At 48.9% G+C, this 27,494-nt stretch overlaps 1 protein-coding gene across 6 annotated transcripts in view; it reads right to left on the bottom strand.

Moving 5' to 3' along the window:
- Window positions 1-27,494, bottom strand: part of ADARB1 (adenosine deaminase RNA specific B1) — a 116,780-nt gene that overhangs the window by 36,513 nt on the left and 52,773 nt on the right. For 3 of the 6 annotated variants that reach the window (XR_009737558.1, XM_061423483.1, XM_061423488.1), the window contains exons 3-6: window positions 12,246-12,281; window positions 5,746-5,820; window positions 5,544-5,582; window positions 1,075-2,009 (exon numbers count right to left, since the gene is read on the bottom strand). Coding sequence is in view for 5 of the 6 variants with exons in the window: in XM_061423483.1 (XP_061279467.1) it covers window positions 1,075-2,009; window positions 5,544-5,582; window positions 5,746-5,820; window positions 12,246-12,258 (1,062 nt within the window). In the remaining variant the exon portion in view is untranslated. The remainder of the gene's footprint in view (window positions 1-1,074; window positions 2,010-5,543; window positions 5,583-5,745; window positions 5,821-12,245; window positions 12,282-27,494) is intronic. The other 3 variants (XM_061423520.1, XM_061423496.1, XM_061423506.1) reach the window with 2 other exon arrangements.

Raw genomic sequence — 27,494 nt, 5'->3', positions numbered from 1 at the left:
AATGTCCCTTCTCTTCACGCTGAAATGTCCCCTCCCCTCACCCTGAGATGACCCCTCCCTCACCCTGAGATGACCCTCCTTCACCAAGATGACCCCTCCCTCACCAAGATGACCCCTCCTCACCCTGAGATGACCCTCCCTCACCCTGAGATGACCCCTCCTCATCCTGAGATGACCCCTCCTCACCCTGAGATGACCCCTCCCTCACCTTGAGATGACCCCTCCATCACCCTGAGATGACCCTCCCTCACCAAGATGACCCCTCCCTCACCCTGAGATGACCCTCCCTCACCCTGAGATGACCCCTCCCTCACCCTGAGATGTCCCTCCTTCACCAAGATGACCCCTCCCTCACTCTGAGACAACCCCTCCCTCACCAAGATGACCCTCCTTCACCCTGAGATGACCCCTCCCCTCTTCTAATTTTCCTGCTTTGTGCCCTGTCCAAGAGCAAACTAAGAGCAGTGCCCACCTGTGGCTGAGCAGGCAGAGCTCTAGGGACCCCACAGGGACTCCAGGTGCAGAGACCCCTGGGACCCTGGGGCTCTGGATCTCTCGTGGAAGCCCAACACCCCAGGCCTTGTGACACATGCTCACCACTGTGGAGGCTTGGCCTCTGCCTGGACACGCTCCACAAGGCCCTGGTACCTTGACCCCAACTTGGGTTTCAGTGGCTGACCAGCCAGCCTCACCTGTCCTGCACCCGGGGTTCCATGTGAGAGGTGGAGGGAGGAGACCGCCAAACTGTGACCCGTGCAGGGCTCCGGTCCCTCTCCTGCCTTCCCACTGCTCTGAGACAGGCCCTGCGGGGTGTGGTCGCCACAGGGTGGGCAACAAGGTGAGGGCGCCTTGGCCTGCCTGCCGTGGGCACCACTGGCCACAGAGCACCTGTTGGCGCTGGCTTCGGCTGGGCTCCCACGCCCACACAAGCAGCACAGTAGAGGGAAGGCCACCGGCAGCCTGGCTTGCAGGAGCTCTCTCTCTCCTGGGGACAGGGCGGCGGAGAAACTGACCCCGACCCCCGCACCTGGTCTAAAAGCGTTAGCCACACACGGCGTTCAGCGGCTCTCTCACCTGCGGCAGGTGCAGCTGCAGGCCCTCGCTGGGGATGGGCTGGCGAGATGGGGTTTGATCCAAGTGCAAGTTAAAGATAGTCGCTAGGGCAGACTGTGCGGCCCGGGCCTTGGCCAGCTTTTTGTTCCTCCCAGAGCCTTCAAAGAACTGGCCGTCCACGACCACGGACATGACGAAGTTCTTGGCGTGGCTCTCCCCACTCTCTGAGAGGAAATCGTACTTGAGTCCCGGGCGCAGCTCGTTCAAGATCATCACAGGGTTCTTCCCGCTGGGCGGCGGGAAAGGCGGGGGCCCAGGCAGGGGCGGCTGGGCCAGGCCGGCGGGCACCGGAGACGCAGCCAGGCTGAGGTCCCCGCTGGAGCTGAAGGAATCATCGCCATTGGAGCCCAGGTAGAAGGGCACCTCCGACCTGTCGGGCGTCTCGAAGCCGTTGAAGAGCGCATCAGGGAAGTCAGCCTGGTCAGACGTGAAGTCCGCGTTGGTGGACAGGCTGCGGCCCATGGCCAGGTGGGCCTCGGAGGCGTTGGGGAACTGGACGAATGAGCGCAGGGCCTTCTCGGCCGCGTGCAGCTTGGCCTTCTTCTTCGTGGGGCCAGAGCCCTCGAACACCTGTCCGTTGACCTCGACGGACATGAGGAAGAGGGGCGCGTGTACTGGCCCCGTCTGCGACAGCAGCGTGTACTGCAGGCCGGGCTTGATCTCGTTCAGCTGCATCAGTGCGTTCTTGGGCAGTGCTGGGCCCGGCGCCCTCCTCCGCTTCTTCAGGCGGAACTTGGCATGGCCGTTGCTGCCCTCGTCCAGGGCCCGCTTCCTGCTGGTGCCCCCGCCGCCCCCGTTGGAGAGCGGGGCACCCTCGCCAGGCCCTGGGGCGCTGCCGTCCTTGGGGGGCGCGCCGTCCAGATTGCAGTTTTCCTTAACATCTGTGCTGCTCGAACCTGCGGTGCCCAGAAAGAGTAACTTACAACGCCTTCGTTGCAGGATCTTGTAAATGCAAAATTTATAGATTCCTTTATCTCTCTTTGTAACTGGTTAAGTGATGTGTGCTTATATATCTTATTCCTGGCTGCACTTTTAACCACAGAACTATCCGCCTACACTGGAACAAGCAATTTGATGTTCTGCTAAATAATGGCTAATCCTGTTTCTATTTAGTATCAACGACTGCTTTTGCATCAAAAGGTGAATCTTCAAGTCATCTTTTTCTATGAGAATATTCTGAAGCATCTAAAGGTATCTATTCAAGCTTATCAAAATGTGGAATAAACGAATCCAAGAAGACCTTGCATTAATAATCTAACACCAGTATCAACAAAGCGCCTTTTATTCTAGCATTTCCTTCTTTTCAAGGCTGTTTCTCATCCTATACCCGTACTGGGCTTTCAACTGCAGCCTTTCCAGAAGAGAAAACATGATTTAAAATACACATTCACAAGTCACTTAGTTTTTCTGGTTTAAAATATTCAATTAATATGTGCAGTTGTTTGATTTGGTTCATGGATAAGTCTTAGAAAACTGTTTATGTAAAGTGTTCTGGCCTTTTAGAAATTATTTTGAAGGACACAGCTTCACTTCTGGTGCTCGGTTAACATTTTTTCAATATGTTATGGGGGCTGATTTGTCTCTGAATCCTTAATACACCCCATGATACAAAAAAACATATAAGGCCAGACATGAAGACTGACACGCTGGTGGTGGCCACGGCTTCCCAACTTCCTGAGGGTGGCAATGTGCTCCTTTTTAGAAAAACAAATATTTGATGAAATTACAAAATAATTTGGTTATACTACCTTTTAAAGGTAGTTTATTTTTACAACTAATAAAAATAATTTCTAGAACTCTAAAAGTTCATGGCAAAATAAACATGATTTTAACTTCAAAAAAATGGGAATAAAAAAGCACTCACTCTTCTCTTTAAGTTTATCAAGCTTTTTGGAAAAGAGAAAAAGCAGTAACTTCTTGTTTTCCTAGTTAGCTTGCATAGGCCACTGGCTGCAGGAAGCACATGGTTAATGACCACTGGGCTTTACAATACTGTTGATGTGAGTGTATTTAAAGCCCTACTGCTAACTTTTGAGAATCCACAAGTGTTTTCAGCAACAGAATATTGCTCACAATCATAAGCTGGTTTACAGGTGCCCCATTAGGTGGCCCCCGCTCCATCTCTATTACTTAACGTGAAAGAAGATTCTGACTATGCTAAGGAGGCCATTTCTATTACTTAACGTGAAAGTAGATTCTGACCATGCTAAGGAGGCTGAGGATAGCCATAAAGACCTTCCAGCTGGACCCATGGGAGGCACTTAACGTGGCAGCAAGTCTGGGTCCCCGGCTGCCAGTGCCCACAGTTCAAGTTCCTGGGCTCCGGGCTGCCATCCTCACTGAGATGCAAGAATGGTGCTCATGTAAACAGCCACAGGGAGACTGGCTCTATCTCTGCTATGGCAGAGATTAGGACACTGCTAAGCCTTCCCTGGTGGCTCAGACAGTAAAGCATCTGCCTGCAGTATGGGAGACCAGGGTTCGATCCCTGGGTCAGGAAGATCCCCTGGAGAAGGAAACAGTGACCCACTCCAATATTCTTGCCTGGAGAATCCCATGGGTGGAGGAGCCTGGCAGGCTGCAGTCCATGGGGTCGCAAAGAGTGGGACACAACTGAGAGACTTCACTTTCACTTTCACGCCTTCCTGGGACTCACTGCCTCCCAGGTACACCTGACACACACACCACTTTCCCAGTTGACAAAGTTGACGGAATGGACACTAAATTTTCATTTATAACATCCTCCAGCAAAAGCTCAATAGGTTACTCCTTTCGGTGCTCCAAGGAAACAGAAGGTTAGAGAGGGCAGAGCGAGACAGAGTTTAGGTTAACAAGTGAGCGAGAGCACGGCACACCGCACGGCTGCGTACATTCTCATGTTACTGCCAAACAATTATCAGTAAAGAAGTCAAGTCATGGTAAACATTCTGACATGCATTTAATCAAATGTTCATACTCTCTGAAACCAATGCTTTCCTTTAAGAAATAAAAATAGTGTTGATTATAGAAAAATACACTTTCTACAAGAGAGTTCACATGAATTCTACATTCTTCTGTGCTTCAGTTCACGTGGCTTCTACGTTCTCATGTACTTCAGAAGCTCGGAAATGCTACTCATGCTCTACTTTCCTAAAAACGCTTCTACATAAAGGCAAATAAAACACCAGAATTGCAAGAAGACATCCCACCCTCACAACTCTTCTTAAATAGATGCTTTCTATTTCCATATCATGCTATTTTATTTCATAAATGTGAATACTAATCATGATAAAAATGATCATTGCTTTCAAAATGACAGAAAAATATGGGACTGGCATTTCAGTTTCAGCACTAGAACCAGCAGCTTATCTTTCCAGAAAACGTATTCAGAAGGACTCTTTATCTAGTAACTGACCCCCAGAGCAGTCTGGGGACAGTTACATAACCTACAGCATTGTGAAGCTTCCTCCCAAACCCGACGGCCAGCACCGTGGACAACAGCTCACAGTCCTGACAGCAGGGGGAGGGCTGCATGGGTGACAGTGGGCGTGGGGAGTGGGTTGGCCCCAAAGCCCCCCGAGAGTGACTGCTGGGGCAGTGGCCTGGAGAAAGCGCGGGCAGCCAGAGGCCGCACCCACGCCGCCATGTGGCCCGAAACCGCACCTGGTCACGTCTTCTCATGCCAGCGTCCTGGGGGTGGCCTCCCACACGAGGGCACACAACTGCAGGGTCACCTGGCAGAGACCCAGCAACCCACGGTACCCACTACCCTCGGGGACAGAAGCCTGGATTCTGTGAGCAGACAAGCTAACCCCAACGCCTCAGCTATAGGCTCTGGGTGAGGCCGCAGGATGCTAGGCTGAAGTGTGTCCTCATCCCGAGTGACCGTTCATCCCTTACACCCATGGGTTCTTCCAGGGACACCTCAACACACACAGGTAACAGGAAGGGCACATATCACACACACCAGAACTCTCAGGTCTCTGCTGTGACCTCCCTACAGAACACGCCCAGCCTCTGTGGGAACCTGTAACCTTATCTAACTGCTCTGCTACCTGGGATCAGCAACAAACAGAACAGAGAAGTGTGTCTACTGACTCTTTATAGGGAACAGGGTCAAGGGTGGAGCCAAAGCCAGGGAGGGCAGTGAGGAGGGGCTTCAGCCAACTCCAGCCCTGAGGCTCATCAAACAAGACCAAGAGACTCGTGTGAGCCCTTCCCTCAAAGTGCAGGACAGCCCACTGCACCTGAAGGTTCTAGGCACCTACACGGCCAATCTCAAAGGCCACCTTAGATTTACACAGATGGAAATCATGGCCATTGTTACGAGAAGCACATAGGGACACGAAGCATGCGGCTTTATGGCGTGTGTGCCTGGAGGCTGGGCCCCTCCTTTCAGCCATGTGCGGTGGGGCCCCAGGGCGAAAACAAGAATAAAAATTCAGACAAACCGCTATAAGGAAAACGCCCACAGCAGACTCCGAGACCTACTGTAGAGAATATATGAAAATTAAACACATGCCACTGTGAACAGGCTGTATCGAAGGAAAAAAATAACCCTCCCCAAATCGGTCCCATTGCATAAATTTACAACACTAAGATTTTAATAGAAAAATGAGCCACTTGACACTACAGGATAGGCCTGGATCTTACTCATGTTTTCTTCATCTTCTATATCCATGGCAAAATACTTCTGAGGGTTTCTTGACTGCCGGAGGCTGTTTCTGTCTGAAAGACATCAAGAAGACCACACTGAGTGTACAAGTAATGTAAGTCTCCCCTGTGGGAAAATGGCAAAACAGGATGGTTAGGTCTGCCCTCTGGACAGCATTCTGATGCTCCCACATCCTGAGCACATACCAGGAACCCCAGGGTCCCGGCCAGGACTCTGCAGCTGGGGTGGGGGTGGGGCAAATTTCAGGCCACGTTGCAAAGGGCAGCCTGGATTCTGGGGTCAGGACCATGGAGAGCTCCAAGCCAGGGCAGGGTGAGGACCTATGCATCCCAGACTCATCAAGACAGACCCCAGACAGACTTCAGGCCCCGCTGCCACGTGATCTCTGCTCTGGGGAGACTTCAGTTTTTGGGTCATAAGATAAAGCTGTGGAGCAAGAACAAACATGCCTCAGCATTCACCCCACCAGTCCCCTCTCATCTTGAGCAGCATCGCATGGATGACATTAAAAAGCAAGCAATTCCTCAAATCTGACCTAATTTCTTAACTATGTATAATTTATTATTTTGTTGGCAGGAGAAACCACAAGAAATCCTCAAAGAACAATTATTCCAATTATATAATTTTTAACAAATTCAAGAGTTTCCTCTTCCTAAATATTTTGGCTGTACTTTGCAGGATCATACTAATGTGTTTGCTGCTGTTTGGTTGCTAAGTTGTGCCCTCTGCTTGGTCCGATTCTTTGTGGACCCGATGGACTGCAGCATGCCAGGCTTCTCTGTCCTCCACTATCTCATGAAGTTTCTCAAATTCATGTCTATTAAGTCGGTGATGCCATCCAACCATCTCATCCTCTGCCACCCACTTCTCCTCCTGCCCTCAATCTTTTCCAGCATCACGGTCTTTTCCAATGAGTTGGCTCTTCCCATCAGGTGGCCAAAGTATTGGAACTTCAGCATCAGCCCTTTCAACGAGTATTCAGGGTTGATTTCCTTTAGGATTGACTGGTTTGATCTCCTTGCTGTTGAAGGGACTCTCAAGAGTCTTCTCCAGCACCACAATTTGAAAGCATCAATTCTTCGGCACTCAGCCTTCTTTATGGTCCAAGTCTCACATCGTACATAACTACTGGAAAAACCATAGCTTTGACTGTGGTGGCAAACTGATATCTCTGGTTTTTAATATGCTGTCTACATGTGACATAGCTTTTCTTCCAGGGAGCAAGTATCTTAAATTTCATGGTTACAATCACTGTCCAAATCTTGGAGCCCAAGAAAATAAAATCTGTCACTGTTTCTACTTTTTCCCTTTCTATTTCCAATGAAGTGATGGGATCGGATGCCATGATCTTTGTTTTTTGAATGTTGCATTTCAAAATAGCTTTTTCATTCTTCTCTTTCACCCTCATCAAGAGGCTCTTTAGCTCTCCTTCACATTCTAGAGTGGTATCATCTGCATATCTGAGGGTGCTGATATTTCTCCCAACAGTCTTAATTCCAGCTTGTGCTTCATCCAGTCCAGCATTTTTCATGATGTACTCTGCATATAAGTTAAAAAAGCAGGATGACAATATATAGCCTTGATGTATTTCTTTCCCAATTTTGAACCAGTTAGTTGTTCCACGTCCGGTTATAACTGTTGCTTCTTGTCCTGCATACAGGTTTCTCAGGAGACAGGTAAGGTGTTCTGGTATCCCACTCTTGAAGAATTTTCCATAGTTTCTTGTGATCCACACAGTCAAAGGCTTTAGCAATGAAGCAGAAGCAGATAATTTTCTGGAATTTCCCTGCTTTCTCTATGATCCAACTGACGTTGGCAATTGGATCCCTGATTCCTTTGCCTTTTCTAAACCCATAATAAAGAATCCCATCAAATTGCCATTGAGGAAAAAAGAGATTGGCAAATTTTGTAGTAACATGTTGCTTTGTATACAAATTAAATTGTAAATCAGTAAAAGGCAAATTTACTGCTTTTAAGAAAATGGTGACGAAAATGAGCTCAATCATGCTTGTATCTTATACATCTCTCTCATATAACACATATATAAAATAGTTTCCATGACAATCATTTGTTAATAACACTAACCCTTACTGTGTATCTGGCAAATACAGTTAAATGAGTTAAAAGTTAAATGGGTTTCTGTTTCTTGGCTGTGCCATGCAGCATGTGGAATCATAGTTCCCCAAGCAGGGGTCGAACCTGGGCCCCTGCAGTGGAAGCAGAGTGTTAACCGCTGGGTCACCAGAAGCCCCTCTGAGTTTCTATTTAGACTCCTTTATTCAACAAAGTGTTTCAGATAGTCTTTAAAGTATTAATATTTTATATTCATGAATTACTTCAACATATATGTTTCTGAAAATGTACTATAGGAAAAGCACAGTACTGGATACTATAAGAACCTAAAATGAATCAGACGGACTCTGCAACTGAGAAAATTAAATAAAAATATTGTCTGGATAGCTGACTATATTAAGGAATTACTTTTGATCATTTTAGGTGTGGAAATAGTGTTTTTATCTTTTGCGATATATACTGAAATCTTACAGATGAAATGGCACCTGGGATTTATTATAAAAGATGACCCAGTGCAGTGGGGCAAGTAGATACAGATGAAACTGGGGAGCTGGCAGTGCTGGTGCTGCCAGGGTGAGGGCTCAGGCTGCGGTTCTGTGTTGGTGTGTAACCTTCCCACTATGGAGGCTGTTAAAAGTAATGCCCTTGAGATCTAGCGTGGACGTGAGTACCCCGGGTGAGGCATGGGTGCTCTGAGGAGCCTCGTGCGGTGGCTGTGCTGAGCCTGGAGGGGAGGGGCCTTTGGGAAGCACAGAGGCTGAGTGAGAAAGGACTTACTGCTGAGAGACTCGAAGACCAGTCTTGGAAGCAACCACACAAGCCGTCCAAGCACCCTGCTCTCTCTGGCTGAGAGCTGGACTCGAAGCGGGCAGAGGGGCTCATGTGGTGGGAGGTCAGAGGGCACGTCCGTCCCCTCCCCTTCAGCCCGACTGGAAACCCCAGACGGCGCAGCACAGCACACAAGAAGGCTTGGGCAAGGGGTGGGGGAGAAGATGGCAGACAGCTGGGACCCGAGGATGGTGTGGCTGCAAGTCCCCTAGTCTTCTGCTTGCATCGCCACCCCAGACTTGGAGCTGAAGACACCAGCAATCTGGAAGCCCCACTGGGCAGACCCAAACTCCCAGCAAAACTGTCTCTCTGGCCAAGGGCCCAGGAGAGGCCCTCCCAGCAGGACAGGAGACTGACAGACTGAACTGCCCATTCCAGCCAGACCCCAGCCTCCCATCCAGCAGGAATACGGGGTGGGGGAGCCTTGAGTCCCATGCCCTCTGGGCTGTGACGACCCCTCCCACCCTGCCTGCGATGCAGTCAGGGAGAAGGGGTGGGAGCCTGGGCTGCCCCCACCCCGTGGCACCCAGGTGCTTGCCCCTTCCTTGCTGGGGTGACGCAGGAGGCCCCACCCAGCAGTGCCAGTGGAGGCCAGGAAGCCCAGACGTGCACTCCCACTGGCAGCAATGAGGCAGATCTCACCTCTGTTACAGAGGCCACAAGAGAAAGCAGCTGAAACAGAGATTCAAGCAGGATTCGGATCAGGGAACATAATATGTCCAGGTTGCACTTGAAGTCATTCACCAGACTGAGAACCTCAAACTGAATGAACGAAGGCAAGAGATGCCTACCCCAGGACGTCAGCATTATCTGAGAAGGGCTTTCAAGCAGCAATCAAAACAGAAGTGGGAGGGATCAGTAACCAATCTCAACACAGCCTATACAGCCCGCATCACCAAGAGAGACAGGCAGACCACACAGAACAGGACAGGGGACTTGGAGACCAGCCCGCACAGCAAACCTGCTCACTGTTGACAAAGGCAGACAAGCCACGCGGTGAGGGGAAGACGGCCTTGCCCACAGACAGCGCTGGGTCAACCAGCCATCTTAGCTCACACCCCACACAGGTCCTCGGAATGAACCACAGGCTTAATACAAAGCATAAAACTAGAAAATTTTCACAAAAATCATACCCCAAAACCAGGACTGGGCGAAGAGTTTGCAGACTAGCCATCAAATCCATAAAAGAAGAAAATGATAAACTGGAATCCATCAAAATTTATGGCTTTTGCTCTGCTAACAACCCTGTTAAGAAGAGGAAAAGACCAGCTATGGACTGTGAGCAGATATGTGAAAACCACGCATGCAACTCTCAAGAACAGAACACACACTCACATGAGGAAGAGACATTTCACCAAAGAGTGCACGCAGACAGACACACACAGGAAATGACGTCCATCGGCATCAGCCACAAGTGAAAGGGACTGAGAGCCACATGCATCCTCCACACACCTACGAGAATGGCTGAAGCAGAGGGCTGACGACCCCAAGGCCAGCGGGCTCAAGGCGAACTGGATCACCACACAGCCACCTGGGAACCAGTCTGGTGGGTTCTTAAAACTAAACACAGACGTCGATCCCAGAGAAATGAAGACTTACATTCACATTAAAACAAACAGTGTGGGCGAATGTTTACAGCAACTTTTTTCATAACAGCCCCGACCCAGAGACAACCCAGATGCCCTTCTGCAGGGGCCCGGCTGGACACACTGTCGGCCGTCCACACCAGGAGCGCCACAGGCAATAAGAAGGAACAAACCGTCAACACACCACAACCTGGACGAGTCTCCAGAGGACTCAGCTGAGTGGGAAGGCCAACCCAAAGGTCATATGTTACACCTATTTACACACTGGGAGCCTCAGGCAAGGCAGGCTTGAACTGCGTGGGTCACTCAGACACAGATTCCTCTCACTAAACGCATACTGCCCACTGCACATCCCAAGGCCAGCTGAAGCCAAGGCCAAGGACACAGAAGGCCGACGACCCATTACGTGGGTTTTTGACGGCAGCTCTGGTCAACACTCAACCCTGCGCAGTTCAAGGGTCAACTTTCAAGGGTTCCTAAAATGAGAAAACCATAGAAATAGGGAGCAGAGCAGTGGCTGTGGGGGTCAGGGAGGATGTGGGCGTGGCTACAAAGCACAAGGGGGTGGGGGTCCTGGTGACAACAGATGCTCTGGACCTCTCCCTGGGGTCTGCCTCCCACTGAGACTACATACCGTGTAAAGGGAACACAATTCCCCTGTATTCACAGCTGCTTGTGAATGTGGGTTCTCTCAAAATAAAAATGTCGATTTAAAAGTAGGCAGAAGGTACACAGCATATTCATATGTAACTCATCAGTGACTGGTGTGCTGAGAGGCTGGCTTCGCTGGGGTCTAGGACGAGGGGAACACACGCCGGCAGTGACCACGACGGGCAGTCTGAGCCACAGGAGTCCTGTGGCCCCAGAGTTCACTCGGTCTATAGGACGTGCCTTGTTTTCCTGCTCTTTCATACCCAAGTCCTAAAAAAGGACAGGGAAAATGTCTCACAGTAGAAAATAGTCAGGCTGTGCACCGTGCCGCTGAGTACGTGTGTAACAGAATGGAAGCCGGAGACCTCTTGCAGGGCAGAAGCTGGCACTTCCAGCTTGCACAAGTGCCAGCTTTCATACTGAAGGTTATAAAACAAAGCAAAATAGCAAATACAAGCACTTCAGAGCATTTTACATAACCATTTTTCTTTCATTCTGAAAAGCACCTTATAGGGCCTGGACCACAAACACCGAGGAATGAAAACCCCATCAAAAATCCCATATGAACAAAATTCCAGCAACTGCCAGTGAAAGAAAAGCTCTGTTTGATAGCAACATTCGAATAATTTCTTCATTTTGCAGGATTCCCCTAAAGCGTTAAGAAGTAGGCAGTGAGGTAGGAAAGACGATTAACCTCGGCATCAAAAGACCTGGGATTTCAATTTAACTTGGCTCCAGTTATAATCTCAATTCTCCTTTTTTACAGTAGAACTGGACACACTGATGCTAAAGTTTATGTGGAGAAATAATCAGATTTGAATAATTAGGGAAACTCTGAACTGAGGAGCAACGAGGTGGGGCTGGTCCTCCCGGACTGGAAAGGATGGAGCCCCAGAATGTGCTCACGGCTCATGGATGCAGAGCAGAGAGACAGACTCAGGACAGAAGGGCTTCCCCAGCACTGACCAGTGCCCTTGATAACAAGTGGGGCCAGACCCTGGGTGACCCCTGGAGGAAGAGGAGGCTGGAGCCGCCAGGGCCCTCGGTCAGTGTCGGCGTCAGCTCCCTGTGGGTTTGCGTCTGACTTCCCATAACGCCACCCAATGGCAAAGCTTTACTTTCTAAGTGGCTGGTGGGTAGATGGTCATCTGTTGTGTGATTCCTTACACACTTGTAGGTGTTTCTGATGTAAGATAAAGTGTAAATAAATACGTAAACTATAGCATTTCTCTCTGCATCTTATCTCTCACTGTGGAAACACCAACCTGCACACATGCCTCCCCTCCCTTGGTGAAAAGAAGGGTTTCTGGAATAAAATACGAAGAACAGGACTTACTCACATTCAAGATGCATCAGAACATGAATTCTCTGTTGTGCTGGTAAAAAAAAAAAAAAGCTATCTTGAGGAATTCACTAAAAATTTTAAAAATGTTAAGAGAGACAGTAAACTTGACAAAACTTACTAGTAATTATTACTCATTTTAATCTACCTTATGCTCTGAAAAGGATGGTTTTGAAAAGGTTTTACATATTCTTAATGACTGTTATGGGTTTCAGTTAGGAGCCATACACTACAAAATTTTAAACAGAGAATTGTTAAAATGAAGATTCTTCATGTTAATTCTTTTTACTATAAATCAATCAACTTGTTAAGGGGGCTTCCCTGGTGGCTCAGATGGTAAAGAATCTGCCTGCAATGTGGGAGACCTGGGTTCAATCCCTGGATTGGGAAGATCCCCTGGAAGAGGGCATGGCAACCCACTCCAGTATTCTTGCCTTGGAGAATCCCAAGGACAGAGGACCCTTGGCGGGCTACAGTCCATGGGGTCACAAAGAGTAGGACACGACTAAGCACAGCATAGACTAATTTTGCAGCTATGGGAAAAAAATTGAAGGCTGATTCAATTATTTATTTAACAAAGGTGATTGAAGTTTAAATAATCTCAAATTCAACAACTTAATCATGCATGTTTAGAAAATGCATTCATGACTTGTATTTTGCTTCCAATATTTGGCTTTCTAAACAAAGTAGTATCACTAAAATATTCAAAACAATCAACTTATAATACTTTACAATGAAATATTTTCCTTTCTAGGAAACCACCCACATACTAGATGCTCAGTTCAGTTTCCCTTTAGAGACTCGGTACGCACTGGACACGGTTAGGCAGACTGTATACAACAAACAAGGCTCAAGCACTACTTTCCGAAAATGAAAGTGAAACGCAACAGAGAATAATTAAAACACGCACAGCAACCAACAGGAAGACTCTTGGAGGCAGTTGTATCAAGCTTGCAGAATGCGCAGTTAACACACAAAGACAACTGCTTTCCTACATGCGAGCAATGAACTAGAATTTGACATAAAAAACAATACTGCTTACATTAGTATCACTCCCCCCAATGAAATAAATTTAACAAAATATGTAAAAGATCCATATGAGGAAAAGTACAAAACTCTGATGAACAAAACCAAAGAACTAAATTAGTGGAGATATAATCCAGAAAGACTCAACAATGTCGGTATCGGCTCTTCTCAACTTCACTTATAGATTCAACAAAATCCCAATAAAATCCCAGCAAGGTATTCTGTGGAAACCAACTGACTTGTTCCCATGTTCATATGGAGAGGTGAACACCCAGAGCAGCCAACATAATATGAAGGAGAAGAACAGAGGGGCCCTGACAGTCTGTGACTTCAAGACTCACTGTGTATACAGCTATAGGAATCAAGACAGATCTGAACAAAGATGGTGGAATAGAAGGACATGTGCTCATCTCTTCCTGCAAGAGCACCAAAATCACAACTAGCTGTTAAACCACCATCGACGGAAGGACACCGGAACCCACCAAAAAAAGATACTACAGCCAAAGACAAAGAAGAGGTGTACAACCACAGTAAAATCAAACCCCATACCCATCGGGTGGGTGACCCACAAGCTACAGAACAATAATACCGAAGAAGTTCTCCTGCTGTTGTGAAGGTTCTGAGCCCCACATCAGGCTTCCCAGCCTGGGGATCCAACAAAGGGACTGGGAGTGCCCAGGGAATCGGGCCGAATGAACTTTTGGGCCAACCCAATACCGTCCACTGGAGAAGGCAATGGCATCCCACTCCAGTACTCTTGCCTGGAAAATCCCATGGATGGAGGAGCCTGGTGGCTGCAGTCCATGGGGTCGCTAAGAGTCGGACATGACTGAGCAACTTCACTTTCACTTTTCACTTTCATGCATTGGAGGAGGAAATGGCAACCCACTCCAGTGTTCTTGCCTGGATAATCCCAGGGGTGGGGGAGCCTGGTGGGCTGCCGTCTATGAGGTCACACAGAATTGGACACGACTGAAGCCACTTAGCAGCAGTAGTAGCAGTACAGTCCACAGACCTAACCCCACGTTTGTTTTAGAATTTCAACTATCAGGTGAGGGTGGCTCTGTCCACCCCAAAGGTCCCCCACTGGAGGAGCTCCTCCCCAGGGAGCCTGGTCCCCACTCATGCTGGGAAGCCCAGTAGTACAAGTACAGTAACATGCACCCACACATATGTCACGGTCAATTCTGGGAGCCTCGGGCCCTCTGTCTACTACTGCTGCTCATCAGCGGTCAGCAACTTCCCCTCCCTGTATCCTCTCCTGGCAGACATGGCGTCACCTACTCTTGCCAGAGACGGGCTCAGATCCTTCCCTTCTGAGGCAGACATGGAACTCCTCTCTCTTCACCCACCAAAGGGCACTTCAGGTGGCCCGCTGCAGAGCGGTGTCCAGGCCTACCATCCTATCACCCATGCCTGCACACACAGGCCCCAATCCTGGTGCTGGCACTTGAGGGCGCCAATAGCTACTTGTTGCGTGAAAGGATGCCTGGGTGGGTGGGTGGGTGGGGGGATGAGTGAGTGGACTGGATGAATGAGTGGATGGGCGGGTGAATGAATGGATGGATGGAAGGATAGATGGGTGGGTGGGAGGGTGGGTGGTAGGATGAGTGGATGGACTAGATCAATGAGTGGATGAACAAATGGATGGATGGAAGGATGGATGGATGGGTGGGTGGATAAATGCTCTTCCTCCCTATGCCTCCAGCTGGCACAGTGCTCCACCCCTCACAAGGAGGTGTTCTCTCAGCAAGGTGGAAGCAGGGAAGGAGCCCGAAGCCTCAGGCACTGTCTGTATCTCCTCCATCTATGAGGGGAAGTTGGCCCAGTCTCTGCTGCCCTGTCCACTGGTGGTGCTCAGAGGAGGCTCACTGCTGTGGGTCTGGGCTTCCATTTCTACAACAGGCCCCATGCCCATCCACTTCTCCATTCTGGAAAGACAGGGGTGCCCAGATGGCCTGAGCACAGGACAGTGACCATCACAGAGCACACAGATAAGGGTGCTGTAACACTCAGGACCCAGCACTCACTAGGGAAGCCCGTAACCCCAAAACACAGGAGCCTGTTCACATGGGGTTCCCCCACCTGTTCTCAGCAGCAGGCCAGGAGTGGAGGAGGTCACAGTGGAGCTGGCGGCACTCCTCGGGGCCCTGGGGAGGCTGGGGTGTGCTCCACTGTCCCCGGGTGTGACCTGGGCTCCAGCCCACCTTGGGCCTTGGGCACAGTGCCCACCAGGGCAGCAGCGTCTGCCTCACAGGTCCTGGTTGGTGGTTGGTAATTAAACTGCACATCACTCTCTTCTAACTGCCATTCATTTCCTGACGACTGAGTTAATCCCCAGAGTCTCATCCACAGCCACAGCTAACATCTGCCTTGTGGAGGGGGTGACCACAGGGATAATTCAGGATTGGTGAAAAACCACTGAGACTCCATCACTACTGAGAGCAAGTCACCTGCTGCTATGCTATACTGACAACTAATGACATTCGAAAAGCCACACGTCACACCAGGCTTTACATGTGACTGGGAGCACTTTAAAATTACACAATAGTAAAGACTACATTTCAAATTCTGTAAAATTCATCCCATAAATGGGATGGCCAGTCCTAATAACACTCATAAATTCGAAAGGCATTCTTATTAGTTTCAAACATAGGGTGTGTGGTAAACAGGAGCAGGCATTCACGTGTGCCCCACTCATCAGCGGTGTCCACAATGAGCGTGCACGCACAGCAACCACCATGAGCGTGCACGTACAGTGTCCACCATGAGCGTGCACACACAGTGTCCACCATGAGCGTGCACACATGGCGATGTGCAGTGAGCACTGCTACATCTCATCACGCTCAGCCTCCCAAGATGCTGGTCTGAAAATGCCAACAGCTTTCCTACTGCAGAAAAAGATTCCAGCACGCGTGAAGACATTCAGAATTTGTGTACGGTGGGGCTAACACAAACCACGTGAGTCACAGCAAGTTCCAAATGATGACACAACTGTTCTTACGCTTCTCAAAACTTTCTCCAATTTAAATGTCTAGTGATGAAGGACCATGGGGGAAAAGGTGGCAAGTCTAAATTTAGGGTCTTTGGATGAGAATTCTTGCAGTTTGGGCTCCTGCCTTTGTCTCAGTTCCCTGCTGCTTGTCTCCTGCCATCTTGCTCTCCCACGCCTGACTGATACTGTCACCCAGATGCGGGGTGGGAGCAGCAGGGGCACACTGAGGCAGCACCCGCGTGCCCTCGGATCCTGGACAAGCACGTGGGCACGGCACCCCCGGAGGTCTCACACTGTGAACCAGCCCTACTGCTCCCACTAGTGTGATTGTCTGTGGTATCGAAAGACTGCCAGTATCAAGGTGGGTTTCCTCTTCCTCCTCTCGGGACATGCACTAAAAACAGGCTCATTCTATTTCCTGGAGAGGTCACTGTCTCCTGCTGCAGAAGACCCCAAAGATGCGGTGCTCCTGAAAGACCCATTCCAGCCCTGTCGGCTGCTGGGTAACGAGGTGGCCCCCAGAAAACACCTGGCTTTTCCCTCAGTAGGGGCGTCTTTGCACTGATGATGTTTTCTGTTAGTTCACGCACGTTACATGGAAACAGCAAACTCTCAACATCTGTTAAAGCAGCGATTTGCCCCAAGGCCAGGAGTGTGCGATTTTTATAGTCAAGGGCAACTTCTGAATCTGGTGTTAAGAAAAAAATAATGATTTTAACATCTTAACACATTAAATTGAATTAAAAACCGAAATCATCTGAAGTGGTGAATGGAACACTCTCCGCGTTTTTAAAAAGGCAAACACGTAACAGTGGCAAACAGCATGAAGAGCAGTTTTAAGGTTGGAAAAGTCAGTGAGAAAGCGTGGCAGCAGAAGGGGAATCACAGAGCACCCGTCTCTAGAGGGAGAATCCCCCAGGACTCCAAGCCGCACACTTCTGAGATTCCATAAACGTCTTTGCAAACAATACTTTAAACCTGGAAGCCAAAGGGATTTCTAGACATGTTTCCAGACATGTTCTTTAAATCTGCCTTTGTAAGCTGGCCCCTCACTGACATTCTATGAAGTGCCAACAGAGAAAAAGAGGAGGGCTTTAAATGGAGAGCTGGAATCACTGGCATCAATAAGATGAATTCACAGCACCACAAGTCAGAACACATTCCCACAGCGCATTTGCATCCAGGATCTGCATTTCAGAATAAAAGAGGACGACTCACCTTTCCTCTCGGAGCGTCTCCTGCGCCTCCTCTTACACCGGCGGCCCCTGATGCTGAGGACGGTCCCCATAGCCTGTGTCCCCGTGATGAGCGAGCCAGCCCGGGGCAGCCCGGCCCTAGTCTGGCCCTGCAGCTACTGGGGTGGACGCTCAGCCAACCCTTGGAGCTGCACAGCTGCGACGGCCGCCCGGGGACACGTGGGAGGGCGGCTCCTCCCCCGCCCCAGGCTCACTCATCAGAGGCAGACGGAGGGGCCACCAGCTGGAGGGTGGCCCGGGACCCTCAGCCCTGAAACACAAGCAGGGACATGACCCTGAAAGGGAGGAGAGACATGCTCTCCCCAGCAAACAGAATCTGACCTGAAAAAGCCCAGCATCTTCAAAACACACAGAACCCTCAAGTAATGAAGCAGAACTGCCAGGAGGCCAGTTCACAAAACACACTGCACAAAGTAACGCGGCCAGGGAGAACACACAGGGGCCAGGACCCCGTCTGGGGACACTGCCACCAACCTGCATGTGGGCAGCCAGGCCAGGCAGTGCCACTCGCCCCTTCCCATGCATCCAGGTGCACAGGCACACGCGCGCGCACACACACACACAGAGTTATACACCCGCACACACACACAGAGGCACATCTCGGGGCATGGGACCCCCGCACTCGGGCTGGCCCAGCACAACCCACGCCCTTGGCCCCCCTCATCCAGACAGGCGGTGTCGACGCTCTCCCACGTCTAGGGGGGCCTGTCCTCCAAACAAAAGGCAGCTGCAGCCGGGAGGACGTGAATGGCACAGTCCTTCAGCCAAAGAAAAGTCAATCAATGTGTCAAACTCTTCTTTACAACATGACTGACTGTGTCTTGCAAAAAAAAAAAAAAGTTTCCTTCCCAGTAATGCCAGCATCCCTTTTACAATTTAGTATTCCAAAGGTGTACACGAATTAACACCGGATTCACCAACTGTACGCAGAGCTGAGCCATGTCTTGTCACGTCGAGCAGCTCCTATTACCTTAGGCTTGTGGGTGTGCCCATCCAAATGTGCCCCACAGAAGGGGTTGCCCTGCACAGCCCCCTCCCCAAGGCTCCAGGCAGTGGGCACGAGGGGAACAGAATCCACCCCTGGCCTGGGGTTGGGGTGGGGCGGGGGATCAGAGCGCAAACCCAAGCGGTGGGCCGGCTTGGTGGGCAGAGCCCAGGGACTGTCCCCAGCCCCAGGCCCAGCCGTTCATGCGGCTGATGGAGGCGGTCACGCTAACTCTGATTTTCTGGACTCTGTCCAGTATTTTTCCACGTGGCATCCATACATCACACAGCACATTATTTTCTTTTTGTTGATGCTCTGGCACGGGGAGAGGCCTTGCTGACCCCAAGAGAGACTGCCCCCTCCCAATGAGCCAATTCCCAGAGACAGCAGAGGGCTCAGCCAGGAGCAGTGCAAACCCCAGTGCCCACCACCATCCAACCTCTCCCCAGACCCCTCTGCCTCACCCCGAGGCCCTCAGGCAGGGACCAGGCCAGCAGAAGTCACCGCTCCAGCCTGGAGCCTGTCAGCACGACCCACACCGACCAGTCCTGTGTGGCTGACTCTGCCCCACCTCGCTGTTCCCATGCTGTTACTCAGTTGCTAACACAACAAAGTCATGTCCGACTCTGCAACCCCACAGACTGCAGCACGCCAGGCTTCCCTGTCCTTCACTACCTCCCGGAGTTTGCTCAAATTCATGTCCACTGAGTTAGTGATGCCATCCAACCATTTCATCCTGTGTCATCCCCTCCTGCCTTCAATCCTTTGCAGCATCAGGGTTTTTCCCAGTGAGTCGGCTCTTCGCATCAGGTGGCCAAAGTACTGGAGCTTTAGCTTCAGCATCAGTCCTCCCAATGAATATGAAGGGTTGATTTCTTTTAGGATTGACAGCTTTGATCTCCTTGCTGTCCAAGGGACTCTCAAGAGTCTTCTCCAACACCACAGTTCAAAAGCATCAATTCTTTGGTGCTCAGCCTTCTTTATGATCCAACTCTCACATCCATACACGACTACTGGAAAAACCATAATTTCAACTATATGGAACTTCGTAGGCAAAGTGATGTTGCTGTTTTCTAATATGCTATCTAGGACTGTCACAGCCTTTCTTTCAACAAGCAAGTGTCTTTTAATTTCATAGCTGCAGTCACTGTCCGTAGCAATTTTGGAGCCCAAGAAAAGAAAATCTGTCACTGTATCCACTTCTCCCCCATCTATTGGGCATGAAGTGATGGGACAGGATGTCATGATTTTATTTTTTTGAATGTTGAGTTTTAAGCTCTTTCACCCTCATCAAGAAGTTATTCAGTTCTTCTTCCCTTTCTGCTATTAGAGTAATATCATTTGCATATCTGAGGTTGTTATTTTTCCTGGCAATCTTGATTCCAGCTTGTGATTCATCCAGCATGGTATTTCACATGATGTACTCTTGTGGCTCAGCTGGTAAAGAATCTGCCTGCAATGTGGGAGACCTGGGTTCGGAAGATCCCCTGGAGAAGGAACGGCTACCCACTCCAATATTCTGGCCTTGAGAATTCCATGGACTCTATAGTCCATGGGGTCGCAAAGAGTTGGACACAACTCAGCAACTTTCACTCACTCACTCTGCATAGAAGTTAAATAATCAGGGTGACAATGTACAGCCTTGACGTACATACACTTTTCCCAATGTGGAACCAGTCCGTTGTTCCACGTCTGGTTCTAACTGCTGTTTTTTGACCTGCACACAAATTTCTCAGGAGACAAGTAAGGTGGTCTAGTATTATATCTCTTTAAGAATTTTCCACAGTTTGTTGTGATCCACATAGTCAAAGGCTTTAGCATAGTCAATGAAACAGAAGTAGATGTTTTTTTGAATTCTCTTGCTTTTTCTATGATCCAACACATGTTGGCAATTAGATCTTGGTTCCTTTGCCTTTTCTAAATCCAGCCTGTACATCTAGAAGTTCTTGGCTCACATACTATTGAACTGTAACTTGAAGGATTCTGAGCATTACCTTGCTAGCATGTCAAATGAGTGCAACTGTGCAGTAGTTTGAGCATTCTTTGGCATTCCCTTTCTTCGCAATTGGAATGAAAACTGACCTTTTCCCTTCCTGGGGCTCTATTGCTGAATTTTCCAAATCTGCTGGCATATTGAGTGCAGCACTTTCACAGCATCATCTTTTAGGATCTGAAATAGCTCAGCTGGAATTCCATCACCCCCACTAGCTTTGTTTGGAGTGATGCCTCCTAAGACCCACTCGACATAGCACTCCAGGATGCCTGGCTCGAGGTCCGTGATCACACCATTATGGTTATCTGGGTCATTAAGATCTTTTTTGTATAGTTCTTCTATGTATTCTGGTCACTTCCTCTTAATATCTTCTGCTTCTGTTAGCTGTCCCCATGCAAACTCCCCAAAAGGCCTTCTCACTGCCTTATCCCTCCAGACCCCAGTGGGTGCTACCATGTTCTGCAGGGCATGTGTGCAGCCCGCTTCTCTAGGGCACCCACTGCTCACGATGATCCCGTGGGTGCAAGAGGACACAGTCTGGTTCTCAAGACACTTGGTGTGATGACACTGAGTCCATTTAGGTTCCTTTCAACTAAAGGGCACGTAACAGTCCATGAGACACAAGGGCAAGTTAGCTTCCTACAAGCTAACTTGTGCACAAGCCCACTTCACACCCACTCTACATTCTTATCAAGAGGCAGGCAAAGCGGCAGTTACAAGCATACAGCCTTCACTTCATAAACTGACAGCTTGCTTTTCTCATCAAATGACATGACCCAATGCACAATGAATCTTCATCAAGTAATGAATGCCATATTCTCAAGAGTAAGCGTGAGGCAGAATCCACCAGAATGACAAGGCGAGTGGGGCCCTGACCATGCTGAGCCTGTGGCTGTGATCAGGCGGCGCCCTCAAGGAGCACCACGCTTCTCTCTTCGTCTTAATTTATCTCAGAGCCACTCCACACGGAGTCCCCAGAGGTGAAGTAATGACCTCTCTCTGCATCTATCATAGTCTTCTTTCTTCCCACTTCCTCCTTCCACCTTTAGGATTATTTAAGAGAAGTGTAAAAATAGAATTCCCATGTTCATGAGAATCAAGAGATTCACAGCAGAATGGCAATGATTTGCTGTTTCAGATAGGGATTCCAGAACCATTAAATTGACAGTTTATAATCTAAAAAAATACTTCAAAGCTCTTTTTCTAATTTAAAAATACATCAATTTTGGACTTCAGCTGTCACATCTTTGCAAGTTAATAACTACTGAATTCCAAGAGAAAGTCATAAATAGTCAGACACCATTTAGCATCTGACATTCCTGGTACCTAATTAACTTTATTTTTATCCAGGTCTTAGAGTAAAGACACCAAAATTTAATGCTCCTAGACTATTAAACTAGAATAAGACTCTTGAAAACTATTTTTCTACTCTTACAAGAAGGAAAAAAAAAGTTTATTCTATTAGAATTCTAAACCCTCTAAATGAGTCAGTTATTCATTAGTTACTCATATATAATCAACACATGGGAGATTGTAACAGTACTTGATTTAATATTAACATTATGGCACCTGAGAAATATCTCTTAATAAGAAAAGCAGCACTCGCTCACTCACTCGTCCGGCCGTCCTCTGGGGAGGAGTGGGTGCGGGGCAGGGCTGAGGCGGCAGACAGGGCAGGAGGCCAGTGCCAGCAGCCCCAGCGGCTCGGAGCCCACCAGTGGCGAGGTGAGAAACAGCCAGACTCCACAGTGGAGTGGAGCAGCACAGCAGGCAGGCCGGCCTCATGGCTCGGGTCTGGGGCAAGAGAGAAAGGATGCCTAGCTTTCAGCCTGAGAGCCCAGAAGGACGGAGCCGCTGAGCTCAGAGGCCTGTGGGGGATGGGGGCAGGTCATTGGGAGTTCACTCTGATGTGCCAAGCTGGAGATGAGGTAGTCCCCCAGAAGATGCGGGGGGACCCAGGGTCTGAGTACAGAGAGCAAGAGAAAGGTCTGGGCTGGAGACTCAAGTGTGGGACTCACCTACACAAAGAGGAGGCGAGAGTCTTGAGTGTGGACGCGACACACGCTGCTGCTGGGCGGTTGGGAGAGGGAGCAGCCACGAGGTGGTGTGCTGGTGTGCGTAGGACAGGTTTATCCACTGACCATCGCCTGTCGGTCACTGCCCGTGCTTTAGCTCACTTGAACATCACCAAATCTCAGTAAAGAAGACTGCAATGACCGCACGAGGGGCAGCCTGGACGCAACACCAGCTGTTTCACGGCCAGAAGGGATGCCAGTCAAGCCTCTGTGAGGGGAGTGGTGCAGTGCAGCCTGATTACAGCACAGGGGCCTCCCGGCTGAAGCCCTGCTCCACCTCCTCCTGGCCTGGGGCCACAGGAACTTCTCACCCTCCTGGCTCCCCGGTGACGGTGAAGGTTCCCTCCGGCTTGCTGGGGAGACCACATGAGGACAGTGCGCAGGGAGGGCGGGGACCCTCAGCTGTAGCTGCTCCTGCATTAGCAGCATCGCTTTACAGAGGAGTCTGCCAGCTGGAGAAACTAAGTGACCTGTCCACAGTTACAACTGGGCAGGCAGCAGGGCCCTGTTCAGAATCCAGGACATGCCCAGCTCAGACCCAGCGCTTCAACCTCTGCAACACAGCCAACATAGCAAAAGCACAGCCACTCAAGTTTACTTTTTTAGTGTATTAAGATTCTACAGTATTGTCAAAATGACACGCCCATATTTCTTTAACATTGCACGTTTCTACCTTCTCTGATAGAACAGTTTCCAGCAGACTAAGGTGAGCGTAGTTGTCAGTCTACTTGCAACATTGCTCCACTCAGTTAAGATCACGGATTCAAGCAAGCTTTTTCCATTTTCTTTTAAAGTGACTTTACCAAGGAACTTTGGATTAAAATAAGAATCTACACAGCTCAAATAGGTAAAGCAGGTGTTGAATCTGAAAAAAAAAAAGTGGGGAGACACTTGAATTGAAATTAGGCCCTGAAATTAGTTCCAATAGCCAATCATGGGGACAGTAACTACAGCCATGATATTAAAAGATGCTTGCTTCTTGGAAGAAAAGCTATGACAAACAGGCAGCATATTTAAAAATGGAGACATCACTTGGCCAACAAAGGTCCTTATAGTCAAGGCTATGGTTTTTCCAGCAGTCATACATGAATGTGAGAGTTGGACCATAAAGAAGGCTGAGCACTAAAGAATTGATGCTTTTGAACTGTAGTGCTAGAGAAAACTCTTGAGTCCCTTGCACTACAAGATCAAACCAGTCAATCCTAAAGGAAATCAATCCTGAATATTAATTGGAAGGACTGATGCTGAAGCTGAAGCTCCAATACTTTGGCCACCTGAAGGGAAGAGTCGACTCTTTGGAAAAGACCCTAATTCTGGCAAAGACTGAGGGCAGAAGGCGGTGATAGATGAGATGGTTGGATGGCATCACTGACTCAGTGGACATGAGTTTGAGCAAGACAGTGCTCAAGATCCAGGAGACAGTGGAGGACAGGAGCCTGGCGTGCTGCCATTCATGGGGTTGCAAAGGGTTGGACACAACTGAGCAACTGAACAAAGTCAGGCAAGGAAGTAGCCACAGATGGTGGTAGGCAGATGGCTCAAGTGTGCCACGGATGACGGAGGTGATCCACAAGGGGCCATGGTGGCCCGTGGATGAGTGCCCGCAGCAGAGGCCTCTCAAACCCAAGAGGCCTGGGCTGTGCGGGGAGGGCTCAGACACCTAGCTAAAGATGAAAAAAAAGTCTGAAATAAACACTGCCATCAAGTCTGAACATAAATTTGAAGCTAAACTGAGTACACAATTGATAGTCATGATTGGATAGGTATTTTTCCTCTACTGTATATATTTTTAAATTTATTTATTTTTTAATTGAAGGATAATTGCTTTACAGAATTTTGTTGTTTTCTCTCAAACATCAACATGAATCAGTCATAGATATACATATATGTATGTTTTTCTTTAAACATTAGTTTTTGAAGTATCCTTTAAAATGCTTTAGCTATTACTCATTATTAATAACAAATTAGAACATAAACTTTTTGAAGTACAAAGTAAATCTGGCTGGTTCTTCAAAGAAGACAGAGTGACTTTGCTCAATCTAGAGTAGAAAACCTCTGGCCTAGTTGCTCTATTTATAAATGATTCCAGGGTTGTCGTTTTTTAACTGGGTATGCGTAGGTGAAAGAGCTGATGTGAACGTATGTATGTACAAGGAAGGTTCAGTTCAGTTCAGTTGCTCAGCTGTGTCTGACTCTTTGTGACCCATGGACTGCAGCATGCCAGGCTTCCCTGTCCATCACCAACTCCCAGAGCTTGCTCTAACTCAGGTCCATTGACTTGGTGATGCCATCCAACCACCTCATCCTCTGTCATCCCCTTCGCCTTCTACCTTCAATCTTGCCCAGCATCAGGGTCTCTTCCAATGAGTCAGTTCTTTGCATCAAGTGGCCAAAGTATTGGAGCTTCAGCTTCACCATCAGTCCTTCCAAAGAATATTCAGGATTGATTTCCTCTAGGATAGATTGGTTTGATCTCCATGCAGTCCAAGGAACTCTCAACAGTCTTCAACACCACAGGACAAAAGCATCAATTCTTTGGCACTCAGCTTTCTTTATGGTCCAATTCTTACATCCACACATAACTACTGGAAAAACCAGAGCTTTGACTAGATGGACCTTTGCTGGCAAAGTCTCTGCTGTTTAATATGCTGCCTAGGTTGGTCACAGCTTTTCTTCCAAGGAGCAAGTATCCTTTAATTTCATGGCTGCAGTCACCATTTGCAGTGATTCTGGAGCCCAAGAGGACAAAAGTGACCAGATTTGACTAAAAACATCAGCAAGACTGAAGGGGAAGAAACAACTTGAAAAGAGACCAGAGGTGTGAAAGCCTGGACCGCAGGTGGCACCTGAGGCATGCAATTCATAAGCCTGAGGAACAGACACACGAGGGGCACACTCAGAGCTGCAAGAGGGGAAACATCTCAGGGTGTGAAGATCCGAATCTACCACCAAATGGATGCCAAGCACAAGGAGACGGCAATAAAAGGCAACAACGAAAACCCACATCTTTGTCACTGAAATCCATGACTAGAGAGCACCAACGGAGTCGAGACCAAAGCAGTCTGGTTACTGAGGCAATGAAGATGGGCTGGAGGGCAGTGGCAGGGTGTCACCCAGTCTGAGAGGGGGTAACCCATCTCAGGTCCCTCAAGCTGATCACCTACAAAGGTGGGAGCCTAAGAGACCCCGAGTTCCAGGGTGGGGCAGCCCACAGGCCTCACCCCACCTGCACATCTGTATCCCCAAACTGCCAGGAGGCCCTCAGGAGATGTGAGTGTCATCCTGGACGGACGTTCACAGGGAGGTGTGGGAACAGGTCCCTTACTCACTCTGGCCCGCAGGGATCTCTACTGGCTGGAGTATGCCTTCATCCCCAAAGTCTAGCACCCTGGGATCTCATAGGCAGAATCTGAGCCACGACTTGGAGGCCCTGGATTACACCATGGACCCAGGCTACTGCCTGGCCAGACCTGACCCCCGCCACCCTCCGCCCTCCCTGGTGTACAATGCTGCAAGGTCAGCCTCAGCAGAGCAAGTGAGGGTGGGGACAGGACAACAGAGTGGGCGTGGCTTCAACACAGCCGTAGGGCTGCAAGACACGGGTTTATGGAAGAGGAATTTTAAACCTTAAGCAGTCACATTATTTTTTCACTTAGTGAAGAGTTGTCTTCACAAAAGATCAAACACACACATACAAATTTTGGTTAGTCTTATTAAAATCAGCAATCTGTTACCACACATTTAGAACTTGAGAGTAGAGACTGGGATTTTTTTTTTCTTTTGCATTTTTTCTTAATTATTGCCTATGTGAAATATTAAGCTAAAACAGTAGAACTACAGAATTATGTTACACATAAATAAGCAAAGCAATACTTTTTTAAAGATGAGAACAAATTATGCAACTGTGCTTTCCAAGTCTGTAACACAGACTCAATTTATTAGTATAGTTAAACATAAATTATTTGATAAAATGTATAAATCAGGTCATTCAGTAAACTAAACCAGCCATAAGTATTCCATGCCATTGTCTCCTGGCTCCTTTAAAACGGTTGAAACAAAGCCAGTGAACCGAAACTTTCCCGAAGACTTCCCACAGGAAGTTGGTATCTGGGTTCAGGATGGGAAACAGGCCTCTCTCGATATCTCGGCACGACCCCACAGCGCCACCTACTGTCTGAAGGCTGGAGCTCTGGGCACGCTGGACAGTGCGGTCCGCCCTCTCCACTGCTACGTCCTGGCTCTCTGTCCGTGGCAGGCAATGGCATAGAATACCACCAACAGACAAGGCCACTCTGCGATGAGGGTGGATGGGGACATCTGAGCGGGCCAGAGGGCACCTCTGGGAGGAAGGAGACACGGCGGTGCTGTGCTAAGTGCACACACTGTCAGCACACGTCTAACTGCTCACAGAAAAGTGATTTTTATTGCCTGTCAACTATATCTCAATAAAGTCAGCTTTTAAAAAAAAAAATCCCAGGAAAAAAAAACACAAATTATATGAGAAAGTTACCGTTCAATTTGAAATAAAAGGTATGTGGATTTCAAGAAGGAATGCATGGATTCCAAACACAGAATGAATCAGTTGGAAAAGACTGGAAAGCACGGTCTCTCTCATCAGGACAGCAGAGGACGGTGCCACCAGCTCTCGCTGCTACGGGTGACATATCACGCGAGGAGACCGGGCTGGGAAGCCGGCAAACTGCCTCAAGCACAGAGCTGTGTCAAGGAGGCCGAAGTCCAAACTGGACTGGAGCCACTTCTCACCGCCCGCTCCACCACCCCAGACAATGCAAGAATGCAGGGAGAAGAGGATAACACTGAACAAAAAAGGCACGACCCAATGATAAGGCTAAAGTGCCCTCCATGCCCCCACCCCAACACCTGCAGCCCACTTGGGCCCACTAGGCTGCTGGGATC

This window comes from Bos javanicus, chromosome 1 (assembly GCF_032452875.1).
Source record: "Bos javanicus breed banteng chromosome 1, ARS-OSU_banteng_1.0, whole genome shotgun sequence".
In the NCBI taxonomy this organism is placed as follows: domain Eukaryota; kingdom Metazoa; phylum Chordata; class Mammalia; order Artiodactyla; family Bovidae; genus Bos; species Bos javanicus.
This window is presented reverse-complemented; position numbering and strand designations above follow the sequence as displayed.